The sequence below is a fragment of the Dipteris shenzhenensis genome, chromosome 6 (assembly GCF_047967505.1).
Source record: "Dipteris shenzhenensis isolate YYH24624 ecotype China chromosome 6, Dip_SZ_1.0, whole genome shotgun sequence".
NCBI lineage: Eukaryota > Viridiplantae > Streptophyta > Polypodiopsida > Gleicheniales > Dipteridaceae > Dipteris > Dipteris shenzhenensis.
Genome location: NC_141601.1, coordinates 27,878,149 through 27,890,482, shown reverse-complemented (window position 1 = coordinate 27,890,482; position 12,334 = coordinate 27,878,149). Strand labels below are relative to the sequence as shown.

The window sequence follows — 12,334 nt, the reverse complement described above, 5'->3', positions numbered from 1 at the left end:
TTATACTCTAACTGCTGGCACCTTGTTGTCAGGAGTGGAGACGTGTTTGTGTTTTTCACTTGTCTAAAAACACTCTGAACATTGTTGGCGATCCTATCAGCGTTCCTACCCAAAATTGCTGATTTTCACTCATAGCACAACAAGTGACACTGTTGATTATGACATGAAACAACAACAGAGAAACATACAAACTGTAACTCCAAAATAACAAAGCTTCGAACGGCATCATAGGATCACACCAGTGTGCACAAAGCTGGCGAATACGCCAATGATTACAAACAACATCGTAAACCGAATTACGGTAGCTAGTGTCAGAAAAACATGAAACTCTATCCTAGTGAATACACTAGTAGAGAAGGACCTCACAGCGCTAATCAAGCAATGTGTGCACATCCGTATTGTGAAGCAATACTTTGCCAAATCAAGCTTTAATGAGGCTCCATATAAGTTGTCATTAAGCATCAACTGCAGGAGCAATCATTTGAATCCAAAAAGGCTCAAAGCTTCAAGCTGCAACTCACAAAGAAAGACCTCAACAAATGCAACAAGCAGCAAAAAACAGCTCTGACAGCCGGAATCCTATTGGAATAGCGACATATGGTAGCAACATCAACAAGACACCGAAATGAGCACAGTACATCAAGGTTAGCAAAGAAGATCATAACATCGACATCATAGTTAAATCACTGTGAAAGCAGCATGAAAAGCCTAGTTGACAACAGCGCATTCCAACCAACCGGTAAGCTACTATGATCACAACTCTCTCCTTTCCTTTTATGGAACAACTTGCCCATGTCGGATAGCCTCGAACAGGAAATGTCACCTCGCCATATTGGTATTGCATATTTTATAAGAAATAGAGCTCGGGTTGAGGTTGCTTCCCAAATAGAGATGATCTAGAGGATATCTTTCATGAGCCTAATTATATCCCTAGTGGGACAAGTTCCTCTGATAATTCCTTGCATAGCCAAGAGGTGCACGAGGCAAAAACTAAGATAGAAAGATTAATGCTATCCAATCCAACACATGAATTACTACAAAGTACACTTGCCACTAATATTGTAGCCAGTGTCTTTGTGAACTGCAAGGAAGCAACTGAATTTCAACTTCCTCCCACCACCTCCAAAGAAGAATAATAAGAAGCATGTCAAAGTTCAAGTTCAAGATCAAGATCAGCAAAAAATGTAGAACCCATTGGTCAAAGTTGCAAAGTTTATTAGCAAGAAAGGTCAAGACCCTAATATCCATGTTGGGCAATTTGAGACAAGGTGGATAGCTATTGGATTTGGACAACTGCCAAATGATATCAAGAAGGAGCAATTTGCAGCAACATTGAATGGTAAAGCAATGAATTGGTTTATGCAATATGGTATTGCACATTTTGTCACTTATGATGAATTAAAGATTGCTTGCTTAAGTCATTTTAGGAAAGAAAAGCTACCAAAGGACATCTTAAAAATGAGAACAATGAAACAAAAAGACCTCATGGTTAAGGACTATTCACAGATGTTTAGAAACCTCAACAAAAGGCTAACATCAAACCAAAGACCTACCTAGGAACAATTGGGAGACTATTTTTGCAAAGGATTAAAAAGGAATTGAGAACTGCAATAGCTGGTATGGACCAAATGATTTTAACAATATGGTGGAAGCTACCCAGAGAGCAAAGAGAAGACTTGGTACAGCATCAAGATCTAAGAAGACAAAAAAGAAAAGACATTCTGATTCAGCAACAACAGACTCAAAGATAAACATAGATAGTGAAGTAGAAGAAGATACTGAAGATGAGAAAGATGACTCATCAAAAAATGATGAGAATGATGAGGAGCACTCCAAAAAAAAGTAGAGAAAAAGAAAAAGCAAAAGCTGTAAGAAAAATCCATAACAAAAAAGATAGCAGACAAAATCTCCAAGTTGGAGAAGATGATTAAAGACCAACTGCAAAGCTTAAAGCCACCCCCACAACAACAAAAGGTTCCATGTGAATTCTACAAAAAGGACAATCATGATAAAGGGAGATGCTGGTACAACCCCAATTACAGAGGGAGAGTACCACCTTACATTCAACAACAACAGAATCAAGCACTAGCAATACCTGCTAATCAAATAGCAGTGGCAAGGCCAACACAACAAAGGTATCAAAATGTAGCCCCAAGAAAGCCGAATCAACAACCATGGGGAACCAGCAGCAGAGGCAAATGCAAGACCAAGCTTGCACCGATTGTGGTATGGATGGCCATAGGCAAGGTCCACCATGTGAGCTTTGGTGCAAGCATAGTGAGGAAAGGGGTATACCCATTATTCAATACGACAAAAGGAACAATCAAAATTTCTAGCAACATCCTTCTCTAGGAGTACATATGGTCTATTTAGAACCCATCCATCAGGAGTACAACCACAATAATCAACACAATCAAGGAAATGTTTAGGCTTTGGCAGTTACGAGATCCAAGAATACAAGGCCATTACTAGGGCTAGGAGATGCCCCAAGGGAAACATCCAAGCCAATGAACTAGCCAAATCAAACTGAGACCAGGAACAAAGAATTGCAACAAGTGCTAGACAACAATGCCTCACATGATGTCAAAAAAGAACACTGGACGAACAAAGACAAAGGGATAACACAGTAAAAATAGAGCCCCAACTACAGTCCGAAGACAGTCCGCCTGCACAACAACAACAACAAAAAAATCAAGCTATAGATTTACAATGCAGTAGCAATACATTAGGGCATATTACAGGGAAGAGCCAACATCCAAAAGGTGCTTACTCAAGTGAAAATGTGACTCCAAAATAAAAAACAGACTCTCAGGGCGAAATAGCACCGGAGTTCCCAGAATTACATAATATGACTGCACAAACAAAACCATGGACTATGATACATGCCAAAACAACTCCAATAAGTGAGGATACTATGATGAGATTCCAAGAGATGCAACAAGACACGAGCATGCAAAATGAGGACAACACACTCTTTTTCCAAGAGTAAATGGACTCCAAGGTACAAATTACTCTTGATCAACTACTAAACTTGGTTCTAGCTTTCAAACATCAAATTTGAGTCATGTCGAACAAAATCTCAACAACCAAGTAATGATAAAGAGGAAATTCCAGATATTTACACATCAACAGTTGAAGATGTGGACTACCAAGTACCACTCATTGATGTAGACTACAAAAGGTAGAGGATTCTAGAAGTTTTGGTTGATGGAGGCTTAGGTGTTAATATCCTATCAGAGGATATATTAAAAAAAAATTGCTACAATGAATTGGTTCCAGCACCATTCCAGGTGAGTATGGTTTACCAAAGGAGAATTCAACCTCTTGGAATATTGAGAGGGCAAGAAGTTACAATCATGGGACTAACTTTCATAGTCACATTTGTAGTGCTCCAAATGAAGAAAAAGGATTCTGCTTACTCAGTGCTATTGGGTAGGCCATGGTTAAGAGCTTCCAAGGTCAAGCAAGACTGGGGCTTAGAGAGAATCACTATCAGGAAAGGGAAAAAGAAAGTCAAGATCAACCTATCCTCCAAAAGGTATTTTCCAAGAAAAACATAGCCACTGCAAGTAGAGGGAATCAATATGATTCCAGATTTTGATGAAGATGAAGAAGAAATTTTCCTAAGAAGAAACCCCATTGTATATCCTATTTTTGAGATTGATGTTATTAAGATTATTGATCAATATGCAGTTCCAAATCAGTAGATACTACACTTCGATACAGATCTGACTACTGCAGAACAAAACAAAGTCGGAAACTAGTCAGATCAGGTTTTCCCAGAAAAATATACAACAGAGGCTATTGATGCAAGCAAAGATGATGCTTCAGGGAATATCACTTCAAAATCAGCAGATGAGGCAATCATGGAAGCAAAAATACAATTTGAAAAACATATGCAAAAAAGTGCTAGGGTCAGACAGAATGACTTGGAGGAGATGAACTTGGGAAACAGTGACAACCCACAACCAGTTATGGTAAGCGCAAATCTCTCTCTGCCTTTTAAAATGGCACTCAAAGAATTATTGATGCAGTACAAAGATATTTTTGCATGGCACTACACTGATATGAAGGGGGTAGATCCTAGATTCTGCCAACATAGAATCAATCCAAAAATTGATGCAGTACCAATCATACAAAGCAGATATAGAATGAATCCAATTTATGCCAAGTTGGTCAAAGAGGAGATTGACAAGTTATTAAGAGTTGGTCTCATATATCCCTTGAAACATGTCACATGGTTATCTCCTATTGTTATTGTTCCAAAGAAAAATGGGAAATTGAGAATCTGTGTATACTATAGAAAATTAAATGCAACCACTATCACTGATCCATTCCCACTACCATTTTGTAATTTATTTCTTGATGCTGTAGTTGGACATGAAATTTACAATTTTTTGGATGGCTTCAGTGGGTACAACCAAATCAAAATGGCTCTAGAAGATAGGGATAAAACTACTTTTGTCACAGAATGGGGTGTGTTTTCATCCAATGTGATGACTTTTGGACTGAAGAATGCCCCACCTACTTTTCAAAAATATATACAAGAGGTATTTGCAGAGTACCTAACATCCTTCATGAACGCATTTTTGGACAATTTCTCAGTTTTGGAAAAAATGGTGGAACACATGAATCACTTAACATTATGCTTTGCTAGATGTAGATTTGCTAGTCTCAATTTAAATCCAACAAAGTGTGCTTTTTCTATTAGTAGGGGAATTCTACTAGGACATATTATCTCCCAACAAGGTATGGAGATTGATCCTAACAAGGTTTCAGCAATTCAGAATGCAAAAGCCCCAAAAAACATTAGCAGTCCTAATGCAAAAAAAAACACCAAAATGGTTCAGACCTGTGTACTATGCAAGCAGGATCTTCCAAACATGAGAGAAACTATGCAGTTATAGAATGAGAGGCACTTGGTATGATTTTATGCATTGCATGAGTTTAAGCATTATTTATTGGCTAATAAGGTAAATTTTCATGTTGACCACTAGGCTTTGATTTATTTGGTCAATAAACAGCAACTAATAGGAAGGCTTCAAAATGGATGCTTTTGTTACAAGAGTTTGATTACACTGTGGTACATAGACTAGAAAACAGCATGCCATAGCAAATTATTTGAGCAGACTACAGTCTGGAGAAGCTCCGACTAGCATCTCATATGAACTCCCTGATGCAGGTATATTTATGGTAAGGATAGAAGAACCACCAAACTGGTATGACAAGATGTTATTTTTCCTTACTGATAAACTAATCCCAGAAACATTGAATAGGGATCAAAGAAAGAAGTTAGTATTGCAAAGCAAACCTTTCCTTATCATTGCTGGAGCGATGTACAGAAGAGCTATTGACCAGGTCATTAGAAGGTGTGTCCAAGACCATGAGCAAAAAGCTGTGTTAGCAGAGGCACATGGAGGGCAGGAAGCCACTTCTCAGGTGATATCACGGGCAAGGAAATCTTGCAAGCTGGATTATGGTGGCCCACGGTATTAAAAGATGCACACAATTATGCCAAATCATGCTTGTCATGTCAAAGGGACAATAGACCAATGGATAGTGATAGAATGCCACATTAGCCCATTCTTCCATTGGGACCTTTTCAAAAGTGGGGATTGGACTTTATTGGACCAATCAAACCTATAGCCAAATTCTCAGGTAATCAATATATTCTTGGTGCTACTAATTATTGCACTAAATGGGTTGAGGATGTAGCATTGAAGACATGCAAAGCTAGAACAGTTACACATTTTCCGTATCACAATATTGGATTGCATCTGACAAGAGGAACCCATTTCATAAACAAAACCATCGAAAAAATGACCAAGATGCACATGATGCTACACAAAAAATCCACAGCATATTACCCACAAGCCAATGGATTGGTTGAAAGTTCCAACAAGCTAATGCAAAAGGTTTACAAAAGAACAATTTTTGCTGATCACCCAGAGGATTGGGATCAGCATTTAGACTTAGTGCTTTGGGCACTAAGGACAGCACACAAGGTAGCCACAGGATTGACACCTTTCAAGCTAGTGTATGGTTGTGAAGCAGTAGTACCCATGGAGTTTGTTGCAAGAAGTCTCAGGGTAGCAATTGACAACAAACTTTCCCCACAAGACTCCATCAATGCAAGGTTGGAGTAGCTTTTACAATTGGATGAGGATAGATTGGCCAACTCCCATATAGCTGACTTTATCCAAAAACGGAGGGCAGCCTGGATCAATAGAAATATTGAGTTCAATATTTTCAAAAAAGGAGAATTGGTGTTGATGTTCAACACTAAACTGGGCAAAATGCCAGGTAAATTCAAACTATGGTATGATGGTCCATTCAAGGTCATTGATACATATAAGCAAGGGACATTTCTCTTGGCAGACGTACATGGCAACTCCTTTGAGAAACCAATCAATGGTTTTAGACTTAAGCCTTACATTGGTCCTGATCCCACACAGGCTAAGATCCACTCAATTTCACTGCAAAACCCTTCTGAGGTACACAGTTATATAGTCTCTGTTTCAACCAATCAGCTAACTAATGGGGTAGCATGCAACATTTCAAAGGTGACTTATATAGGTGACTTATATCTTGAAATGAAGTAGCTATCATAAAGATATATTCCCACCAAAGATTCGAGGACTCTCCATCTCAATTCAACAATAGGACCAAGACAACATAAAAGACAGCACACCCAGTATCCACAATTGCGAGATAACACTTCTGTCGACAAGGACCGATGAAGAGGCTTTTCAAAAATTAGACAAATACAATGGGAATTCCACGCCCTAGCGAGAACGCCTTCAAAGACAAATTCAAAAAAGTTTAGTGACAACTCTACACAACATCATGGCAAGCAATCACATGAACAATGGCTACAATTACATTCCGAGCTGATTCTGCTAATAATGTAGTAACGACATTGTCGCACTTCCCATCTAGTTCAGGTATACTCAACTTACCCTGCAAGCTAGACTTGCAGGAAACTCTTGTCAAGGAAACACAAGCATTTGCAACAAAGACAGAGGTGTCAAGCATGCAGGCTAACAATGCCCTCCTCGTACTCCAACAGTACTTTAAACACAAAAAGAACAAATAAGCAAAGCTATAGCAACAGGCCCAACAGTTACAGAAAGACAAAGCGGCAGTACAGGAATTCATGCTCAAACAGTCTGAAATGCAACAACAACTTGCCAGTACACAGGCCAAACTTGCAAAACTTGAGAAATAATATGCAAAGTCTACGGAGCAGCATAACAAACATATTGCAAAGCTAACAGCCCAGGTTAAGGTACAACAAGATTGCATGCCTACTATGACAGGCTGGCTTCAAGAAATGAAGGACGAATTCTTTGTACAGCTCGACTGTATGGGAGCGAATCACAGTGACCTTTAAATCGAGAACATTTTGTTAAAGCAACAAAATAATGCACTGCAAAATGTAGAACACCAACTCAAGGAAATGGATGATGAGGTAGACGGTATATTCCTTAGCAAGTATGAATATACTGAGTTGAAGAATCAACTGGTCAGGACATCCCAGGAGATGTGGAATAACTTGAAAGAAAGACTCTTTACTATAGCCAAGCGACCGTACGATGCTTTTGCATCGGATCCATATGCCTATGAGGCCATGGCCTATGAGCTAGAGACTCTAAGGGCAAGAACAAAGGATACCTAGAAGAAGCAGATGCCATTGGATGACACTCTCACACTCTTTGAAATAGGAAAAGTAGAGACTCTTGCAAATTTCAATAAGCTTGCAGAATTCATGACACAAATTTACTAAGCATACAGCAATGAAGATGCCAACACTGAAGTCAAGACTACCCCCAGCCATTCCATGTGTGCCAGCCCCAGCAGAACAAATGAGGAGCCAGAATCAGTAGAAGCAATAGAAGAGACTCAAGAAAAGAAAGAGGCAACCGAGACTGCAGATCCAGTTGTCAGTCGGGGAACAATGATTGACCTCAATGCTTCACATACCTTCAAGGTTCACTTAAAGGAGTATTTCCAGTAAAAAAGGGTTTGTGTCCCTGACTTTTTGTAAAAAGGCCTCTCCATTAAAACTGCCAGGTGTTGAAGGCATAGCCTTCACCCACGTGGACACTAGGATAAATACACCTCTGGTAAGAGGGAGTTACTGGAACAAAGTAGTGGGATCATTTTGTAACTGTAGGGACAGTTATAACTGTCCCTAACAACACTCCTTAGTGACCTGATCCACCACATAATGTTTGGGACCATGACTATTACATTTTGAAACTTACTGTTGCCTTACAACAGTCAGATTAATCTCAGATGGCTATATTAACCTTGTATCAGCTCCTGTTTAAGAGAGTTGTTGAGTTGAGGTATTCTCTGCTAAAACATAATATACAAGAAACATACTACCTTTGCAAGGTTTTCGCTCTGTTCTTTTTATACATCTCATGATAGTTTTGAAGTCCGATTGTTTTCCGATTATAATCCGACTGTTGGCACCTTGTTGTCAGGAGTGGAGACGTGTTTGTGTTTTTCACTTGTTTGAAGACACTGTGAACATCTCCCAACCTATTGCATATGCAACAACTTCAAAAATCTTTTATTTGTGTTTTTGAAAATTTTCAAGGCTTTTCCAAAAAAGTCAATTCTCTCCCAACCTTTAGCATACGCAACAACTTCCAAATCTTTGGTTAGTGTTTTTAAAATTTTATTGATTCTTTAAAAAATCCTTCATCCAAATTTATAAAAATAATATTATTAATATAAAATATGTATATGTAACATTTTATTCTGAAATAGAATAATATAATAATAAATATATAAAATTTTTATGCAAAATATATCATATAAAATTATATAAATATGATATATCTATATAAAATATTTTTAAAAATATGTAATATCACTTATTCAAAATAGATAAGTAATATATATATTTTAAAAGCACACACACACACACACACACACACACACACACACACATATATATATATAAAATTTATTATCAGAGACACATCATGGGTCTCTATGAGGCCTCTGATGGAACCTCCTTTGAGTCAGATATCTGGTCACCTTTTGCAAGGGTGATATTCTCGTCCTTGTATAGCCAGATCACACCTATCGAGCAAAAATCACATCATTCGTCGACAAATGCACACCCATAAAATTAGGAATCTTTGGACCTCCATCCCATAAGATCCATGCCATTTTGGCCCAAAACACCATTTGTGTCAGAGGAGGAATAACAAGGACCTTCCCCAGAGAATATTCCAATGCCTCCAAGATCCTTCCATCCAAGCAGGCATAATAGGAAATTCCACCCCTTTTGGGCAATCATGAAACATGAACTCGTTGAGATTGAAAGAAGGGCTCCATGGAATAGCCATGATAGTAGCACACGAAAACATGAATAACCTAGCAAATCATTGCAAAGAGCCTTGAAAACACAACGAAGCAAATATAAATCTCTACCTATGAACCAACATTCGAAGGTAACTCCACCATCAATGGAACTTGACATGTGGATAAAAGTTTCAGACCACCTTGGTCTCTTAGCCACCTTTTTCAGCTCTGCCTTGACTAGTGGAGTGTCCCCTATCATTTTCTAGCCAAGCCTTCATGGTGACTCTTCCTCCTTATGCAAGAAATCAACACACATAAGCCTCCATACTTCTTTCTTTGGGAGAGGGGACCTGAACCTACTTGAAGTTTCTTGGCCACCATGTGTGCATATGAAACCCAATCGGTCTTCTTGTTATTTTGTTTGTTAAATTTGATGTCTCGCACATCCTCACCCTCCCCTTGCTTAGTACTGTCCTAAGAATTAACACATCCTCGAATTTGATGTCTTGCACATTCTCACCCTTCCTTTGCTTAGTATTGTCCTAAGAATCAACATTACTTGTGGATGCCTCCTCGAGGTTCTCCCTTGGCACTTCCTCCCTTCAATGGTGTTTAACACTTGCTCCATGCTTCGCAATCCCCCTTAAAATGCCAGAGAAGCAAACATGCGAGACACCATACTAAGTTTGCTGCCAGTTTACTTGGGAGCTTGGGAGCTTGGGGTGCTTTTTTCTTTTGAAAGGCAAAAGCGCATTTCATTATCAACTCCTTTAGATCCTTAGAAATCCAACCACCCATAAATAAAGCTCCTTGCTAGAATAATATATTAGTGGACCCCTTCCCCCTTTTCACACCTCTCCTTCTCCCAATAAATGATATACCTCTCCTTCTCTCTAATAAATTTGATAATGCCAATTCATTTTTGTTTGATTAGGAAAATATCCAGACAAGCCAATGCACAAGCAAGGTAATTCCAACTTGAAAATCACAAACTTTGAAATTGAGTTCCAAAGAAAGATACAAACATTTCAAACCTCAAAATGGAAGTACAAACTTAAAATGGAGAATATGTGCATAGACTTGTTGTATCGAGGCCCACGTTTTCCTTGATTGTGCTTACATTCTTGCCAAGCTTTAGGATGTTCACACGTTGGTTTTGCTAAGTAGCTTATGGTTTAAAGTAGTTCTCATTCTGCTTTGTTCTTTGGCTTGTGTCGCCCTTGAGTTGTCTTTCCTTTTTGGTTATACATGGTTTCCTAGGTTGGGACATTGGATCCTTTCTCAAGCTCCTAGCTAGCAACATTAGATTATAGGAATTCTTAATGAGATTCTTAACAAACCATACAATTTCTCTAAAATGGAATGTATTATATTGCAAAGGCAATAGTACATCTCCAGGGTCAAGTATCATATGTAAATATAACAAGTGGGTTCAATAAAAGGGGTATTTAAACTTGGAAAAGTCATAGAAGTATACTTAGAGAAGGCGGTTGAAAGTCAAAAGTTTGTGGAGACAAAGACGTCATGTAAAAGACTTATGATTTAGAGATAAGGGGTTTTAATAGTATCCCTTGAACAAAAGTGACATGGAGGTTTTTAAAGTATTGCCCGACCCTAAAGACTCCAAGGAGAGAGACTTTATAAATGAGGATGATGACAATGGTGATGAGGGAAGCATGGTGTGAAGAAGTGATGTGCTATTTATTCACATTACATAGCCAGAACCCATCACTCCCCAGTCTCTCACATTACATAGCCAGAACCTATCTATGAGAAGCCATAACTCCTACACCATCCTATCTCTTCTCCATGGCTTCTCAGGATGTGCAGCTCCTTTCCTTCTGGGCGAGCGCCTACGGAATGCGTGCCATCCTCGCCCTCTCCGCCAAAAACATCCCCTTCACCACCCTCACCCAGGACATCTCCAACAAAAGCCCCCTCCTCCTCCAATCCAACCCCGTCTACAAGAAAATTCCCGTCCTCCTCCACCACGGTAAACCCGTCTGCGAATCCGCCATCATCGTCCAGTACGTCGACGAAGCTTTCCCCTCTCCCGACGGCAAGAATCTCCTCCCTGCGGATCCCTACGATCGGTCCGTCGCTCGCTTCTGGGCTGACTTCATTGACAAGAAGGTGCGTGCGTTGCCTTATCGCCTGTCATTTTTTGCTCGGTTTTGCTAGAACCGAACTTCTTAGCTGCCCTCGTGTCTGTGGGCTCTAATGACTTCCTCATTTATGGCATTCTATTCTAAGGAAATGCACGGCAGGTAACGGTCCTTGAAGCGAATGAATGTAAAACTTGTGATTGCCCGCAGATGAAATGGACGAATCTGCTTACTGGCTGTGCCGTTAAAAGATTAAGGTGAAGGATATGTGAGTTGGATCTGCATCTCACCTCCTGGCTTCTTTTGTTCGCCTGTGATGTGTAGCTCTATGAAGCTTTATTTCGGCTCTTCAAACCAACGGAAGAGGAGCGGAATGCGGCTCTTCAAGACTGCAAGGACTGTCTGAGTTTACTGGAAGAAGCCTTGGGTACTATTGCAAAGGAGCCGCCCTATTTCGGGGGTGCCACTGTGGGCTATGTGGATATAATCTTGGGTCCTTTTACGGCGTGGCAGTATACCTACGAAACTATGGCGAACTGCAGTTTTGAGCTCGAGGCGTATCCTCGTTTGTGTGGGTGGAAGAAAGCATTCAAGGAATCAGCATTAGGAGGGACATTGGCAGAACCGGAGAAGGTGTATGAAGTTGTGAAGGCGATGATGGCAGCGCGATCGAAAGCCCAAGCGTAACTCCAGTCTCCAGTTTGAAAGCCAAAAGCTCTTTGGCAATAGTTCTAATAAAGTACATGCTCTCTTTTTTCTACGGAGTCTCTCCCCTCATTTTTCTTTGAACTTTTTATTTGCAAGCAGGGATTGTGAATTTCCACTTGTAACTTTTAAAACAATAAAATTTAAGTTATGTGTTCCTAATTGTTGTCATTCGTGGACATCATCCTGCAAAGTTGCAT

At 39.6% G+C, this 12,334-nt stretch overlaps 1 protein-coding gene across 1 annotated transcript; it reads left to right on the top strand.

Moving 5' to 3' along the window:
- Positions 1-11,089: 11,089 nt before the first annotated feature.
- On the top strand, positions 11,090-12,131 carry LOC147901002 (putative glutathione S-transferase). The gene is made up of 2 exons (XM_087375600.1): positions 11,090-11,457; positions 11,754-12,131. Exons 1-2 carry the CDS (start codon positions 11,134-11,136, stop codon positions 12,114-12,116), a joined length of 687 nt encoding a protein of 228 aa, XP_087231726.1. The 5' UTR covers positions 11,090-11,133; the 3' UTR covers positions 12,117-12,131.
- The last annotated feature ends 203 nt before the right edge of the window (positions 12,132-12,334 follow it).